This window comes from Lygodium microphyllum, chromosome 23 (genome assembly GCF_053477565.2).
Source record: "Lygodium microphyllum isolate KBCC chromosome 23, Lygodium_microphyllum_v1.1.10, whole genome shotgun sequence".
NCBI lineage: Eukaryota > Viridiplantae > Streptophyta > Polypodiopsida > Schizaeales > Lygodiaceae > Lygodium > Lygodium microphyllum.
The window spans coordinates 58,742,296-58,761,137 of record NC_141157.1 but is presented as its reverse complement, the minus strand read 5'-3'; the positions used below and the strand labels follow the sequence as shown (position 1 = coordinate 58,761,137).

The window sequence follows — 18,842 nt, the reverse complement described above, 5'->3', positions numbered from 1 at the left end:
CCTATATATTGGGGCTTCTCCTCAATCATTGTTATTCACCTCCAGTAAGTTCTGGTGGAGAGAGAGTTGATGTTGGTGCCTTGATAGTTAGTGACTCATGTTGGATCTTTGTGTCTCATACCTTGGTACATACTACAATTTCTCTTCTCCTTGAGTAACATTCATGACCTACACTTCATGGATGCATGCCTTCTTTGCTTTTTGACCACATCAATCCATTGCATGATTTCCTTGTGCTTGTGCTTGTTTTGTCATTTCAACCCATGAGTTAATTTCTTTTCCACATATACATGAATCTCTTTTATTTCATATTGCACTTTTTTTTTTTGGAGAGAGAGAGAGAGAGAGAGAGAGAGAGAGAGCTTACATATTCCATTGGAAATAGAGTCCAACCAATACATAAGGAAATTTTTGAAGAGAAGGAGAAAGAGAGTAAGTTGTAGTTGGCAATGCATGAATCCCAAATATATTTCTTAAAATGTCGATACCACAATGTAAGGGGACTTGATAAGAAAGTGGTGGCACAATCAAAATGTGAATGACAATGGCATGTTGTCCATGACCACATGGTTTAGTTGATGACAAATTTGTATTGCTCATTGGAACAACTTGATATCTATAGTAAGCATGGTAATTTGAGAATCCATCGGTTGTTTCTTGCAAGTGTGAGTTAAATGATAGATTTTGATGTACTTGTGAGTGTAAGAAGTGCAGTAAGGAAAAATACAAACACCAAGGATCTACCTTGTGAAAAGCCTATATAATTCTTGGCACTCAATAAATTAGGGAAGACAAGATCTTGCTTTATGATATATGCTTTTCAAACATGGTCAATCTATTACTTCAAAGAGCAAGGCAATATATATATAAATACATTGGCAAACATCAAGGATATAACCATGAATCAAACAATTTTAGTATATGTTTCTCAAATGGTATCTACTAACAAGACTTTTAATTCCTAGTATAAATTTCCACTTAGATTAATCACCAATCAATCATAGTACTTGTATTACATGATGCTAGCAACAATCTTCTTCAATGAGGCCAAAGTACTTAGACCACTCCCTCATAAGCCAATAACTATAAACATGAGTTCAATAGACAACATGGAGGATGGATTGGAGACAAAACACCAAAATACATGTTGACAAAAACATGACTTTAATAAGCCAAATCTCTTGTAGACTATACTCATGAACTCGATAATCACAAATAGAAGCTCAAATTGCTATAACTCACCAAAACACAATTACAAGAACCCAAATCCCTTGTAGACCACACCTTTTTTAGCATAGTTCATATACAACTTTAGTTTATATTTTCTTGTACAATCAATACATTGGCTTATAAAGACTAGTGTCATCAAATTGTAAGGCAATGATTAAACATTGTACTACACAACAATAACCATGATCTTGAATTCTATACAGCTAGCATTTACTAAATCGTACTCTGCGAGCCCCTATGGATAGACATACTTTTATGTGGCTTTGAGGGGAGAATTTCTAGCTAGCACTTAGCAAAGGATCCCTATTCACATCTTTGTACAGCAAATACCGAGTTCTTATTCTACCAAGGGCACCGTACCTATACATAGAACCGAGGTTAGTATTTCGTGGTTCAAAAGAGTATTAACTATAATATTATAACAACATGATATGAATTAAGGACAAGCATCTGAAATGAAGGTGTTGCTATACCCATCCTTGCAGCTTAAAATTATTTCAGAGTTCCAGAATGATTTAACTTTCAGAACAGATTATATTCCAAATCAGTTTGGTGTCTATTTCATAGTAATTGATGAGGTCATATAAAAATGCATAGCTCTAATAATGGAGAAGCAACAAAGTCTGCATTGTAGAAATAGTCAGATATGTAAGTTTTGTCACTAAAGCTCATGTTAAGTGCAAAGTGTAGCTTTACATGTAGACTAAGTTGGACACAGGTTGGTAACCTATGGGCTAGGTACAAAAGCAGTATATCTACACCACTGAATGCTAGCTGTGTGCATGGATGCCTAATCAACAATGACAAAGCCATATAGAAAAGCATCCAGTCACACCACTAGAAGCTACCATGATCGAATGGTTTGTTTATCTCTCTCTTAACCAAGTCCACTTAAGAATGATTTGTCAGCCACATACACAACCCTTATGAATTTGAATATTGTAAATAACAGGATCATGCCCATGTTTACAGCTATTTCTGCTTAGACATCCTTTATGTTGCTCACTAGTAACACCACACAATTTAGACTTGAAGCTATGATGCTCTCGACTATAGGTTTCCTTGTGGGATGGCATGTAAATGGACCTTGCAGACAACAGTTCAAACCTTGAAAACTGAAAATGCACATGTCCAGCATTTTGCTGCACTATCAAATTGAAACTGTGTTGTCTTTTGAGATTTAAGGTCTTGAACCTCCTAGGTAAGATTATCCCACTCAATAATTATTGAAGCTAACTACGTCTTAGCTTCAACTAATTGGGCCTATAAGGAAGCTGTCTTAGCTTAATTGGCATCCATCAAGTTGGTGGACTCTTCAATGTGTCTAGTAATGTCAATCAATGTTTCCTACATAGAACTTAGCTGAGGGGCTATTACCCACCTTTTGAATATCAAAAGAAGCTACAGTGCACATTGCACATAGTAACGACAAATGATATCATAAGGATGCTTGCAAGAATTGTTGAGTGTTTGCATGATAATGTCAATATAGACATTAAGCTACTAGTTTTTATCGAAGTTGTACTTTGTGGATACACCCAATGATTTCGGTGCATATGTATGAGATTGATCAAAAGAAGATGTTTCAACACTCTCACACTAACAAGATACCAAGGTATTGATTTAAGTATAGATTCAAGGATTTGAGATGTTTTGTGACTCTGCATCAATGTCTAGCAGTTTTATGTTTTAGAGTTTGCACCCTCGTGAAGTAGGGTTCCTTCTATGTTATTAGGGCAATGCAAAGCATTTGATGTGGCTTTATCTATTCCTGATGACACTAAACCATTTAGAAATCTCATCCCTTCAGTCAAATTATTCTGGAACATCATGGCAACATGTGCAAAAGAATCTCAGTCATTTAAAAAGCTTATCTTGAAATTTTCATGTTACCAGGTACTATGTTCCTTCCTAGTGTATACCAAAAAAAATAGGACCAGTACTCATTGTGAAATTTCCATTCAGATAAACAAAATTTCCCATGAAGAGAAAAAGTCAGAAACATGATTTTTAAGAAAACATAGCATACCATTGGGGGACAAAAGGGGCCATCCAGATAGCATCACCAGCTTGGACAGGATACCTACAGTAGTGAAGTGTCAAAACTTATGTAGAAACAATTATACATTATGTTGTCCTTACAAAGCAACAGAAGAATGATATTGCTCATAGAATTACTTCCATTAAATCACATCATATATGCAATCAACAACTTTGCAACTGAGAGTTAGGTTCTTAGCAACATGCTTTGAATGTACCATGCTAACCATGCTACGCACATAAGCATGTGCAACATCAATCAATTGATCTACAAAGAAAAAGGCACACTTTTTGGTGGTCACTGTTGACAGGTGATGCAAGCAGCAAGCAACACCATAACTGGCCCTTTAGGTAGCAGAAGAACCATGGAGTCACCAGACCAGTGTTCATTTCTCTTGAGATCAGATATGTGAAACTCTATTTAGACATGTGAGTCTATCCAAAAGAAAAATATAGGCTAGGCATGCCAAAGTCAGTGCAGCAAGTATCTCACACAATGAGGTGAGGCAACTCAACACTTCGCCAGTTTTTGTTCAACTAGAGGACCCCATTCAGAATCTCCAAAGAAACAGCCTTTGTTATAAAGCCAATTTCTCCATATTCTGCAAGATTTTGATTTTTTCGATGGCCTAACTTGTATACCAAAGAACATTAGCATGCTAATCAAACCATGGGCAGGGTAAAGTATGTGTGCAAACTCAAAAGAATGAAATTTTCACAGAATGCAAGTGCATGACAACTCGCAGTGATAGTTTTAATTTTCCAATGCTTAAGTTTGTCCATTTCATTGAGTTATAAGCTAGGCTAATAAGCTTGCAATTAGGTCTTGATTTTTGTTTTTATTGGTGAAAATGTCCTCAATACACAAATGATCAGAAATAGATTATGCAGGGATCTCTTGAAGAAAGTGTGACCATCAGAGATAGTAGCTTCAAAAGTAGGCAAATTGCAAAGCTCCAAGAATCCAAAGAGTCTAGAAGTATATCCATAAGAATCTAGAAACTTTCAATCTTACAGGGAAGTTCCAAAAAGACAGAATAGTTTACCAAAAACAAAAGGAGAAAAGCAGTCTGATAGATGAGGATGCACAAAATATAGGCTCCAATATGGTCAACTATTAAAAAAATTTGAGAAGTGGCCTTATTCAAATCACTATATCTATGATGTAGACGTAGGTACATGGGAGCATGCATGCATGCATGCACATGTCTGCACATATATGCACCACTTTACTGTGAAATTAATGTTCTAGTTATCTTGGTTTCCAAAGGGGTCCACACATATACACATCAGTGTACAAGACATATTCTTCCCTTTTAACTGTCCAAGAATTTGAAACTGCTGATTTTTTAATTCTTTTCTTAAACTTCAGCTGGTCTAAATGAACAAACTTGTTTCTTCCTTTATTATCTACAGAAAATGAGCAGCTCTTACCACTTGTCACCTAGACGATAGATGCCCTGGCCCTCGAGCATAAGCAGGCCATGTTGATTATAATGCACTTCCTAGGAACCAAAAAAGCAGAAAATGTTCTTCAGTCATCTGGTTTAAAAGATAGTGAACTAGGGCAAACAAACAGCACTCTATAAAACTCGTGTTTCTTCTCAAGAAAAAAGTTGTTTTGCTTAAAAGCTTATGTTTACACAATCATGAAGGAAGTAATGATGCTTAGATTTTAATGTTCAAGGATTTCTTCCGATGTGCAGTTGCTTGTGTCAAAGTTGTCCTTGAAAGACATATTAGGTCCCTTGGATATTATTTCAATCGGTCTAATGTGGGCATGTATAACCTTAGTTAAGAAAGCCTAGTATCAAGTGATGTTAATTACAGTTTATTGTAGACTGAGAAGGTCTGTGACTTTACTTTGTAATGTTGTGACGAGTTAAACGAATGAAAATTTTTTTGGGGGTTGGGTGTTTGGGGGAGGAGGGGGTGTGTGCATTCTTTCCACAAATAGATAGTGGTTTATGTGTTGTTGATCGCCATATGGATTCATCCCTGTTGACTGTCATCTTCATTTAACCAAAAATTAGATGATTTCAAAGCCATGAAGCCTCTGAACAACTTCATAGGAATTTTAAAATTTGTTTTCATCAGCTTAAGGCCCGATTGAGAACAAGATGTTCTCAAGGAAGAAGAAAAGCACTTGAACCAATCAGTGGAATTGCTAAAAACATCACCCAAGTTTCTTTTGAGCACATACAAAAACAACAAAATGGTAACAGTGATGGACTTCTATTGTGCTAAAGATAACATATGGTAGGAGACTGATGCAAAAGCCAGAGTGACATATAAAATGGTAAGACTCTAACAAGAATATTATGTTCCATCAAGCAAATAGTTGGGAAAATGTTTTGAGCAATTCCAAGTCACTACAATGCAAGGTGGGATCACCAAGGGACAAGACATATTGTATCCTACGCCGTGAGGATAAATACCTTGCGGCAAGGTTTGTCGTATAGCAGCACGTACCAGCGAGATTCTGTTTTTTTTTTTTTTGGGGGGGGGGGGGGGTTATTTAATTGCGTCATGCGTGCATTTATTTATTTACAATTTATGTATTAACAGTTATTGTTTTTAACTGTTGAAGATGCAGAATCATCCCTATCCTAGTGTTCGAGATGTTGCTTCATGTTTGGTAGGTCTTGGGTCCAAATCTTTCGAAAAAGGTTCAAACCTTTCGAATATCGGGTAATAGTATTTTACATATCTCAAATTCTGCGTGTCTTTTATACTTCATTTCTGTGGCTAAGTGCTTTTTGCACCCATGATTGGCAAGGACTCAGTATCCTTCAGAAAGTGACAAAGGTTACCACAAGTTATTTATCCTCGATCCTCAGCCTATCCTATGTGAGCAACAATTAATCCGAGTTCAGGTGTTTCAGCATCACCTTACATCAAGTGGGATACATCACCTCATATGGACGTCTAGAGCTGAGAACCAAGTGATTAGGATGGATATTATGTGGTTGACATTGAAAGAACTTGGATGAATCAATACACCACCTTGGAAAAATGATGACCCATTAATTATACACATTTTCTACAACTATCTGAGGTTGGCTTCATCATACAACCACCCTATTTGGAAACCCCCTTGTCACCAACATTTGATGCACCAGATGCCAAATTCATACATCTTCACACTAGTCAAGCAAAGAGACCAGGATTTGGGGACCCACAACAACACTACATCTACTGATGTACCATCTACTATGAGATCAAGGGGATGTTCCACCCGTGAGGATAAAACATGTATCACTATCTCTTTTGGAAAGGTTTTGGACCTTTGTGCCAGATGATGGAGATGTTTGGGGATATTACTATCAAGCTCTAGTGACCCAAGGAGACCTGTTTGAGAAATGAGGGCAGTAGACCCACCTAAACAAAAAGCCTTCATGGTTTTCTTTTCTAAGGTGGGTGAGGATAAATAACTTGTGGTAACCTTTGTCGTTTTCTGAAGGGTCTTCTTTTCTAAGGTGGACAGTAGACCCACCACCTAGGAGGTAACCTCACATTCGACATTATAGAGCAGATCTTGTCACAGCCCATAAGATGGATACCAAAGGTGAAACCGACCTTGTAATCCCATTACTAGAGTCTATTCTTAGATTAGAATAGTTTTTATTACTTCTATTTCATAGACATAGGAGCTTTCAAATACATCTTTCAGATTTTAGCTAGTTTGAAACTTTTTGGCCTCTATGACGAGCTTACATCTCACTTGTACTATTTGTTTGGGTCTCGTATGCCAATTTGGCCTTTTGCAAATAGTAGTATGTCCTTTTTATTCCGTAGCAGGTAATTGTATTACTTACAAAGAATTGTGGTAATATGTCTTTCTTTATTTCTTTCTCTCACACACTATTTTTTGTGGGAAAGCTATTGAATCGATTATTATTGCACAATGTGACTAATGCTCGAGAGAGTGCAGCTTCACACATAGAGTCAAGAAATTCATTACAACCATGCAATATATTGGATAGATCACACAATCACCCCAAAAAACTTCCAGTATAAGCAAGAATTCAAACCTCACCTTCACATTCAGATATTCTCCAGGTTGAAAATCCATAATCTGGTAATGAACAATCATCAAAGGAATTAGCCTAGAACTAAATCTAGATGTATGTTAAAGATATCTTAGAAACGGAGATAGCAGCATGTAGACATCAATTTTTAAATCCAGGCCCACAACTTTTTCCTTTTCATAGAAGTTCCAGTTCATTGAAATGGCGGCAGCATAGATCATAAGATAACTCAACACAGCAAAAATATATCCTAAATCATGAAGTTGCTTGTGAAACCATCAGAATTCAACTTTCTTAGAGATTGATTGTTGTTTAATGTGGTAACCTGGCTCTACAATTTTCACTGTAAACTGTGCATGTGACCATCCTGTAGCTCAGCACAATAACGAGCAGCAGCTTATATTGTGAGATCCCAAAACACAGAAAGAGATCAATCCTATTATCATAAATCATGAATGTGCTTTGCAAACTACCAAAATCCCACTTCCTTGAAGATTGATCATACTGTTATATGGCAACCTAGCATTACAGGTTTCAGACTAAGCACGTGACTATTCTGAAGTCAATAAGGAATCAAGTTATGAGGAGGAAAAGTGGAGGGACTTTTAAAAGCAAGTATGAACACCTTGATCCTATAACCTAAAATCACAAGAACAAGTATAAATCATGAAATGTCTTGAGGAGCTATCTGACTCCTTGTTTAGCATTGTAAAATCCTCCCCATGCAGCTTATTCCTCGTTAAATTCAATAAGGTATCTTGAGGATAATATCATGCACAAGGAGCACAAGTAAAATGTTGTCAGAAAAGTGTATCCCAAAACATGTGCAGTCTCTGGTGCAAATAATCCTCACGCATTTGACCATTCTGTTTTTCTTTCTAGTGTGGTACAATCATGAGAAAAAATAATAACGAACCTGTTGAACACATGAAAGAGATCACCTGACTTAATAGCATAAATTAGAGTTCATTTATTGAAATGTTGAAATCCCTTGGGAACTATTTGTAGATAGGTAAAATGGGTTCTTCTCTAACGTTGTACAATAATCTTACCTTTCCAATCCATACAATTTTAGATCACATAAACCAGGGTTGTCAAGTACCAAAGGTATGATACGGTATGGTACAATAATATACGGTACTAATTGGTACCTTAAGGTTTTATAAGGTACGGTACAATATTAGTACCAAAAGAAATTAACTTGGTTATTTTGGACTGCAGATGATAGAACACATGTTAAAAGCTAAAATAGCAATGCCACTTGAGTTAATAAGATGGATATGTAAGGGTAACAAGGCCCCCACAAGCTTGTAGGCCAACACAATGGTCTTTCTTCACATGGAAAATGGTTAGGGATGCAATCTATAGATTACAAAATGGGAGGGCACAAGATGAGGATGGACTAGTAGCATAACATTTCTCACATGCTGGTGACATATTAGCATATATGTTCAATAGAGCAATATGTAAAGGTTTCCCTATGAGTTGGTCAGACAATACTATAATTCCGCTATTTAAAAGTGGTGATCCCCTAATTCCTAGCAACTACAGGACTATCATGATCGGTCATTCTTTGGCCAAGATACATGGATCTATATTGGAGCATGAACTCAGTGAGTGTGAGTGGGCTGAAATGCAAGGCAAGAGAGCATAAGGACAGGTAGGTTTCAGACGAGAATATACCACACTGGACCATATTCTCACACTTAGAGCCATTATTGAGGAGGGTCAAGCCCGAGACAAGAGGATCTATTGTTGCTTTGTAGACTTTCGCAAAGCTTTTGATACAATGCCTCGTACACGCATCATGCAAAGATTGCACGACATTGGAGTACCAGAGAGTATATGATGGGGTGTCTATGCATTATATGAGGCAGTGCGAAGTCACGTATGAGCACCTGGGGGACTATCAGAGAGGATTGATAGCACTATAGGAGTGAAACAAAGATGTCTACTTTCACCCACATTGTTTGGTCTATACATAGATGAAGTGTCTAATTACATAGATTGAGGAGGAGAAGCTAGCCAACTTGGCAAGGGTATTGATACCGATATTACCGTATGCATATGATATTGTTCTCATTTCATATTCACCGGAGAGTTTGCAATGCCATCTAGATGCTTTGCACATCTTTCGTAGAGATAAAGACCTCACAGTGAACCTTGGGAAGACCAAAACCATGGTTTTCAATACTTCAACAGCATGGGTGACTAGATCTATGTACCAATTCACATTTAGGGGAGACATATTGGAGCATGTGAGGGAATATGTCTATTTGGGAGTCACCTTCTCTAGCCCACGTTTTTCGTTGAAGGGGGCGTCAGAGGCACGTCTGGCATGTGGATACGCAGCACTAGGGGCACTTGAGAGTCAATGTGCTCACATACAGTTCCAGGAGCCCCGCACCAAACTTTGGTTGTTTGACACCCTAATCGCACCTACATTACTATATGGAGCACAGGTATGGGGTTGTAGCTTGTACCATAGGCACTTTAGCCCACTCACTGATCAGATTGTAGTAGAGAGGGATTATTATGATGGCTGGGACAGCATGGAAAGGCCATTGATCATGATGATAGCACGCATGATTACAAGTAAGCCTTCCACCCCACACCCCATTGTCAGAGCAGAGCTAGGGGCAACACCCATAGTCATGGAGGCACTCTTCAAGGAAGTGACCTTTTGGCACAGACTATGAGAACTTCCACGCCATAGATACTCTAGATTGGCACTAACCTCATCTAGACAACCGTAGTTGCCAGGTACAAAAAGTACGGTACGCTATGATACGATAAAATACGGTACTAAATGGTACCTTAAGATTTTATAGGGTACCGTACGATATTAGTACAAAAAAAATAAATTCACTTCATTATTTTGAACTATAGATGATAGAACAGATATTTGAAGTCTAAATAGCAATGCTATTGGAGTATATAAGATGAATACTTGAGGGTAACACGCCAAAACCTCTATGGCATATGCCACATGCGCAACATACGCTATAACTTAGGAGTACATATACAGGAGTGGATACATCATACATGAATGATCATACAAATAAGAGGCATGTATGCTTGAGAGAGAGAAGGTTGAGAGAGAGAGAGAGAGAGAGAGAGAGAGAGAGACGAAATGACGAGAGAGAGAGATGGAATCAAGCGGGAGATGGAGGTCCTGTCGTCGTCGCCTGACCCATGTCGTCATCGCCTGACCCTCGTCGTCATCGCCTGGTGTCTCGTTGCCATCGCCTGACCCTCGTCGCCTGCAGCCGCCTTCTAGTCATCACCCGCAGGCCCGTCACCTGCCCCTGACGCTCCGTCGACTACCGCTGCGTCCCTCGCCCTACTGTCGGACGGCCCATCGGCTGCGTCCCTCACTCGCCTGAACCGTGACCTCTCCGCCTGCTTCTCGCCCCTTCGCCTTGTCCGTTAGGATTTCGGACCCCTGCCTTGCGGCCCAGATTGTCCCGTTCTGCCGTCAATTGCCAGACCTTTGTTTCGCCCTCCTGCCCTTGCATTGTTAGGGTTGTGCCTTGCCACAAGTGTTCTTGGGACAGGTTGAGACTGACAGGTAAAGCTCCGGTTTCATCAGCTGTGATTGCACAATACGCCCCTAGACAGCACCTCTATACAGAAAAGAGGGAGAGAGAGAGAGAGAGGGAGAGAGAGAGAGAGGGAGAGAGCGAGAGAGAGGCATGCGTGTATCTGCCTCCCGCGAGTTCTTTACTCGGCATCTGACCGACATACGTACTGATACAATATGGCTGGCTTGGATCTAGCTTTCATAGACCAAACGGTGGCAACTCTTGGTCTGAATTCTGACACCGAGGAACCTGAGGATATAGTTCCGTGCACAGAGGAGATGCCCCCTGCTCTTGACCTCCAGCCAGTGGGCAAACGCACGAAGCATACTTCGGCAGGGACAATGGATCACCAGGATCGTTCCTATGCTTAGGTTGCTTCTGATTCTATGGACTCCCAGGATGTTCACTGGGAGCACTTGCTGGAGTTTGCCAACACTCTGCTGGGCGATTATGTTCAACATAATTAGGAAGTCTTTTCAGACTCTGCAACGGAAGATGTTCTGGAAGCCACTGTGGATCCGAAACATGTCTTGCGCTCCTTTTCAGTGTTTTATGAACGTGTTGTGATACTTTTCTTCACTGGTAGGATCCCACTGCTTTCCCGTATTCGCCAGTGGCTGCACAGTCTGCTACAAGGGGAATGTGTTGAAGAGATTTTTGTTGGGCCCCGGGGTTTTTTTGAGGTGCTATTGAAATCAGAGACACACCGTGCTGCTCTCCTATCTAATGGCAGATAGTGCTACCCATAAGTTCTTTCAAGCTCTCCATGCCTCTTCAGCTCGAGAAAATATGACTAGACTCCAGGATGCAGAAGGTCAAATGGTCCTTGATCCACAGACTATTGTGAATATGTGTAGGAATTATTTCCTCGACCTTCTTGGTTCTACTTCTTCTCCTTCAGGCCAAATTGCTCATACTCGTTCAGTTTTTTATGATCTGGTCCACAATCAGGTTCCTCAGGACATGCAATCTACTCTGAAATGACATGAGATGCTTTATGAACGTCTACAAGAGGCCAAAATGACATGTGAGACCAATAGTTACTAAACAAACCACCAAAGGTTTTGGTAAAAGATTTATGAATTTTTTAATGGTTTTGTTTAGCATTTCTAAGGCTAAAGTAGCTACCGATTGTACATTCACTAATTCGTGTTCTCTCAGAAGGTACATTAGGCCAAGCTATTCTCTGGCCTAGTTTTATTAGCAATGTGTACTAATGCTTTGGGTTGGGTGGTGCAAAATGAGCTGTAAACAAAGGTAAAATCAATAGGATTAAGCTACTTGATGATTCTCAAATGGTGCTGAATTTATTTATTGATGACACTAACATATTGTGAAAAATGATGGGACATCAATTAGAAACGTTTGGAACTCCTTGAATATCTTATGTATGGCCTTTGGCTCTAGGATAAATCATAAAAAAATATGTATGAGGAGTCTAATCAAGCTTCCACCCCCTTTCTTGGTTGATCGATCAAGGCTACAAAATCATCACCACCACCACAACAACAACAGTCAACAACCCAAACCACCACCACCACCACCAACAACCACGCTATAAAAAGAAAAAGAAAAAGAAAAAAAAGTGATTGTTTTTTTGTACGAATTCGTACGGTATGGTATGGTACAAGCTGTATAGTATGAACTAGTTCGTACTACGTAGGAGTGCAACTATGTAGACAACTAGCAACAGGAGGCGAGAAGAACTGTTGGTTTTCACAAATGGCTATTTGGATGAGCCTACATGGTTTGGATATTGACCGTTTTCCACCTTTGGATTATAGCCTTGACTGCCCTACACTTTCTCTCAGCCAACCAAAGTTGAACCAAGTGATCAGAGCTGATATCTAGAGGATTGAGACGGCAAGGACATGAATCCACCCACCACTCCCTCTAGGATCGAGGATGGAGTTCTACAGGATTTCTTGTGCCTCTCTGATGATGGTTTCACTATTCGGCCAACATATATGGACACCCATCTCTCCCATAGCGTACGGGTTGCTATTGGATAGATTCGCACCTCCTCACATAGGCTCTAGATGGACAAATACCCTAGCAGAGGATAGGACTTGCCAGCTTTGTGGTCGAGAGCTTGAGACGGAGGAGCACTACATATGTAGATGCACAATATACTATGACATACGAGGACGGTACCACTGCCTCTTCCGGGATGGATTTGGACCCCTTCGTCGCATCATGGAGAACGAGGACCAGAGATGCCTAGGTCTCTTCCTCCTGGAGCTCGAGAGGCGCCAAACTGCACTACTGCGAAACAGGAGGCCAGCTCACCCAAAGAGACACACACAGAGAGCAATGACAGGCTTCTTCTACAGAGCCAACCCTGCTAACACTACCAGCCTAGCAGAGACAGAGCCACCCCGCCAGACACCTTACAGGCCATACCGTGGAGTCACATTGGATAGAGTCATTTCCCTTTGTCGAGCAACACGGCGACCCTGTCTACCAGGACCATGTCTGAGGAGGCCACACCACAGTCGAATTAGAGCCATTATCACGAGACACCACAGACTCACCACCAGGCATATTAGTGAAGCAGCTAGGGACTGCATCAAAGCTGAGATCATGTGCAGATCTTGAGACTAGCTACAGCCCATAGTCTCCACCACACTTGTACATGGCTAAATCAGATCTGGTTCTCCTTTCCTTTCCTTTTCTTTTCTGTAGATGGAACAACACTACACATGGTTCAACCCTAGTATAGCCCCATCGTATAGTTATTTTCAGTATTGTTTCATAGGCCACCCACTTACTTGTAATGTTATCTTTACCTTACTGATGAGATGACATTAGACATGGATGTACTCTAGATTTTGTCTCATGGGCCACATTGGCCTTATGTAGACATTAATATATCTTTCTTTCTTTCTTTCTAAAAGGTCAATGTGGCCTATGAGACCAAAGCAATACATACAATGATGGTGTGTTTCTCATCTGGAACGAGAAAAGACGAAAAACATGCCTATAAGACTGAAAAGTGAAATATTGTCCTATAAAAAGAAAACATGTCAATGATCTAAAAGTAAAAGTAGAAAAAGGAAACTCTGAATCAATGAGATGTCTATCCTCTAAGGAGATGTATCTCTGCGTGCCTGAGGCGTCTTAGCATCTGTCTCTTGTGTCACTCAATGATGGCTCTAATTTGTTTGTGGTGTGGATGTCTAGGCCTTCATCGGGTGGATGTGGGCGCCTAGACCAGCTGAGTGCCACTGCTCTATCCAAAGGGACACCTACAAAAGATGAGGTCCAATGATGATGTACTCCTGTAGGCTGTGGCAGCAGTAGTGGTATGTGCCATACTCGGTTGTGTAGCAGTGAAAAAGTTAGTGACAGCTCTCAGTATCAATACCAAATAACGAGATCATGTTCTTCAAGGAAGGAATGTAGTGCTAGGAACAATAATGAAATTGAGAGCCCAATCTCCACCCAAAAGGGGTCAAGAACTGTGACAATGATGTGTAACCAGTTGGTCCAATAAACCCAATCTCTTCTAACTGAAGCTGGGGTAGCCTCCAACAAGCAGGCCATTAATTCAGCACTGGAGCCTTGCCTCATTACCATCCACCTTCACCTGTTTAGCTCCCTAGCCTGTTGCATTCCTTTTACTCTTCCATGTGAGAAGAGTTAAGTTTATTTTTGGACAACTTAACAAAGGTATTCTCAATGCATTAAGCGTAGTGGCATGGAAAGTCTACCTGGTTCATCCCTTTCAGCACCTCATATATTTCATTTTGTTCCCTTCCATTTCACTCAGATAAAAAGTTTTGCTCTTTCATTCTGCACTTCTCATATGAACATTCCTAGGAAAGATACACATGGGGAAGAGGACATTTTAGAAAATGTCACAGCCCGTCAAACCAATGTGCATTGTGACTTTAATGCGCAAAGGGCTATAATGTCTATTTGCCCACATATAAGGGAGTCATTATAGCCCTTTGCGCAGTTTAGCTAACTGACATGACTTTTTCCAAAAGCATGCGCTGGAACTCTTTTTACTAAGAAACTTTGAAAGTTTTCAATCTCAAGAAGAAACATGACTGAGAATGCACATTTTCTGACATAGAAAGTCCCTGGGCTATCTTGACCTTGTGACATTGCTCACAATTCTATCACAGTTCATGGAACTTAATCATTTTATGAATACTCAGTGGACATGATTAGTCACTACTGATATGTTTGTAGCCAAAGTTTCACATTAAACTGTTCAAGCAAGTCTATACAATTGGGCACAAGTTATTAATTTTAATTCCAACGTATCAAATAGAAGTTTGGGCATCCTCTCTTATCATCATAAGTTCATGATGATTGGGAAGGGGTGTGATGCTTGCAGAACATTGCCTTAGATGCGGGAATCTTCCAGTCACAGTTTCCGAATCAGGAAACCCGTTCAGAAATCAAGGCTCCGGCAGGTCTTCCATCATTGGCCCAACCGTCCTCTTATTATCAAAGTCCATGGATGGGAACGGGAAGAGATGTGATGCTTGTTTGAGCTCCACCTAGTGCAGATCCACCAGTTGGTAGCGTCCCCCACGGGTCGGGGTGATGTTGTTAACTCACAAGGTGCTAATCCCATTTGAGGAAAATCTTTCCTGATAATCAGCTCATATGGTGTTGCCTAAGTGGGGGACTTTGGGCTTTCTCAGTGTTGTTGAAAAGAGGTGTGGCCAGTATGGTCCATCTGCTACAATTGTACGAGAAAAATCAGTGTACTCTCCAGCATCCACAAAGATGGTTGAGCTTGTAGAGCACTCTGGATTCTGGTACTTATCAGATCACCAGTGATAATCCTCATTCAGGAATTTTTACTGTCAGTGCTGCACCTACCCTAAAACAGGGGTTTGTGAATCCCTTTTCTGGTCTCATTCTACATCATGCGTGTGCTCCTCATGCAACCACTTGAGAACTTTGGAAGATTATGACTCTGTCACATGGCAAGCAGGCTACGATTGATCAAAGCAATTCCAGTATGATCAGAGCTGTGTTTCTTTTTGCAAAACAAGATGTGTCTCTATATTACTCAGAAAACATACAATAAGTGTAAGAACTCCACAGCATATATCAAGCTAAAAGTCTCCATCACATGGATACAAGACCTCTCAAGGGGAACAAAGGAAAGAAGCCAAGGCAGGAGTGTCTACTAACACCATTGGGGAGTTGCCATCCTGTGTCTGAAAAATAGGCTATGGTTGCCATCCTGGAGAGGTGGAAATTGGGGTCACCAAAGAGCACACCTACAATGTGCACTACACCCAACTGAGAGCACTGGGTTGCCCAGCTGCTGGCTAGGCACATTGGCTCTTTTTTGTTTTCATTTGAGGAGGGTTAGGGGTTAGGCCACTCTTGGGGAACACAACACCAACCTCAAATTGGAGAGTCTCTACCTCCTCCTCCCACTTTCCTACTCTGGAACTACCACCGGCTGCCATCCAATAAGTGTCCCTGCAGACTCTTATGGCACAAAGGCAGGGCAGACTCCCTTGCTGCCTGACATGGTCTGGCACAGCTTCTTTCACCTCGCTCCTCATATGGTCTAGCACTATATCCCACCACACCAGTTGTTCACTTAGCCATTGTATTTACGGTGTACTAAGCTGCTCTTTATGAAGTTTTCTTTGTATTGTGTATACTCTACCACTGGTGGCAACCTGGTTCTCCCCTGAGATCTCATGTACCTAGCCTTCCTTCTTGGAATGGGTGGTGATAACCTGAGATCTCATGTAACCAGCCTTCCTTCTTGGAATGGGTGGTGATAACCTGATTTAAGAGTTAATTACAGCAATAAATAAATGCACATAAAATGAAATACACACTTTACCGTAAATTCTTGAACAGTAGACACCCTATTGGCCCCAAAATTGGCGCCCCTTGTGGTATTTCTTTAGCTTTCATTCAATTGGAAGGAGTACAACTTGAGATTCTTCAATCTCCTCTTGCTAACCAATTGCTCTTGCTGTCATAAATGTCCAGCAAGCCTTGTAAGTCATTTGCCCCTTGTTTCACCAGGACTTCTTCTCCAATTTGACCCTTGGTTGGCCAAATGCTGCACCAAATCAATTTGGGATGGGCTGGCTCTTGAAATCCCTTGATAATCTTCAATTATCAGCTACTGATTTCAGTCCCTTGAGCCTTCAATCTCTGGCACGGATCCCAAGGTGGTTGTTAAACCCTAATTTTTGCTGTGAATTAGGGTTTACTGCAGAAATTACAGATCAGCCCACCAAAAATGGCTGAGATCTCCTCTGAATGGCTGAGAATTGTTGAGAATGGTTGAGCATAGGCTGAAGGAGATGACAGAATGCTGTAGAGAGAGAAAATTTTGAAATTTGTTGTGAAGAACTGATCAAAATCAGCTGCTGCTCTACTATACCAGCCCTAAACGGCTGCACCAACAACAATAGGAGTATCGGAGACTGTGATCTTTAGGAGAAAGTGCATCAACAGCAATTGTTAGCTTCCCAAGGTCAAGAATATGCAATCTCCATCACCAAAATGGCTCCAATGGGTGGGAATTGGCCCCAAAAGCTAGCAGCAACAGTCCAACACCTCTTTCCAACAGCTCCAAAATGAAAAAACGAGATTTCCCTCTCCCTTCAGCCCTATTTAGCCTTTCTCCCACCTGCATGGGAAAGTTTTGCCAAGTGGCAGCTTTCTTAATCCATTTTCAGTAATTTTCAGCTATTTAATTAATTTTTAGAATTAATTAATTCTGAAAATCAATTCAGCCCTTAATCCATGCCCAAAAAATTGACCTTGCCCATCCAAAAATTAATTGGCTAGGCCATGTGCAACCCAAAGTGGTCCCATGCATTAATGGACCCTTGGACAAGCATTAATCCATTAATTAATGCCTAGAAACTAGTGTCACCACTGATACTTAATGGCCAATTAATGGTCCTAGGGGCAGACTGACACCAAAATTCACCTAGAATCTAACAAGTGTAACTTGTTACAACTTTTGCCTTTGACACCCATATTTTTCACAGGGTCCTCCAATCTTCAACTGTGAGAAAGTAGCTTGCACCTCACATGTGCATCTTTTAATTGCACATTTGATTAATCCTTTAATCAAATGTCAATTAAACATAAGCAAAGCATCAAATTTTCACGTCCTCGTGACATCTCATTAATAGGATCTCTTATTCTCTTGAAAAAAAACCATATACTACAATCATTAGGAAGGTCTAACTGACAACAAGGTATGGCACAGCCTTATAGGCCACTGACAGAAGAGTGATGGGACACATCAATCAACTAAGCTCCTATTGATCCCCCTTTTGGGGAGGACACAAAGTAAGTTGGCCAAGATAGTACCTTAAGTTGAAGATGTTCTAAAAAGTTGCAAGTAAAAGGAAGCCTCACCTCTTCTCAAAAGCTGAAGAAGAAGATATAGCGAGGCCTGCCACAACACAACACAAAAAGAACTTGTATCCTTTTTAATACATTTGCATAGTCAATTATTTATTAAATTTGTTTCTTTTTAATACATGTGCATTAGAGCTAACCACTAATGAGCAGTCATAAGTTATGGTGGATCCACACAGTGGGTTAGAAGAAAGATAGTACACACTTCCACCTATATGATTTGACTGGGTGCTTGTGATAGGAACTCTAGCATATGATGGTTTGACTTACACAAAAAGGATAAATATAATGAAGTGTGGGCTAGATCCACCAAAATAGATAGTTACAACTGATAGGATGGTTTGATCATGAAAAGTTTGTACAATGTGCATATGCAGGCTAAAAGCTTAAAATGCATGTCTCTGCATAAAAAAATTTATTTAAGGGTTCTAGCACTATTTCTGTAATGCACTCAAAAAGACCTTTCAGATGATACCCATATTTGGGGTTCCCTAAATTTAAGGAGATTCCTAAATTTTGAGTCTCATATTGGCCTACAAATACTAGTCCTAAAAAGCATGGATGATATTTTAAAATA

The 18,842-nt window shown here is 40.3% G+C and overlaps 1 protein-coding gene across 2 annotated transcripts in view; it reads right to left on the bottom strand.

Annotated features, from left to right (window-relative positions):
- Nucleotides 1–1,252: 1,252 nt before the first annotated feature.
- UGLYAH (ureidoglycine aminohydrolase) overlaps nucleotides 1,253–18,842 on the bottom strand; it is a 190,880-nt gene continuing 173,290 nt past the window's right edge. Inside the window, exons 10-13 of one of the 2 annotated variants that reach the window (XM_087664414.1) lie at nucleotides 7,310–7,348; nucleotides 4,705–4,775; nucleotides 3,260–3,313; nucleotides 1,253–1,590 (exon numbers count right to left, since the gene is read on the bottom strand). In XM_087664414.1, the coding sequence (XP_087520540.1) occupies nucleotides 1,509–1,590; nucleotides 3,260–3,313; nucleotides 4,705–4,775; nucleotides 7,310–7,348 (246 nt within the window). In that variant the 3' untranslated portion in view covers nucleotides 1,253–1,508. Of the gene's footprint in view, nucleotides 1,591–3,259; nucleotides 3,314–4,704; nucleotides 4,776–7,309; nucleotides 7,349–18,842 lie in introns of those variants that run through there. The other variant, XR_015688130.1, reaches the window with a different exon arrangement.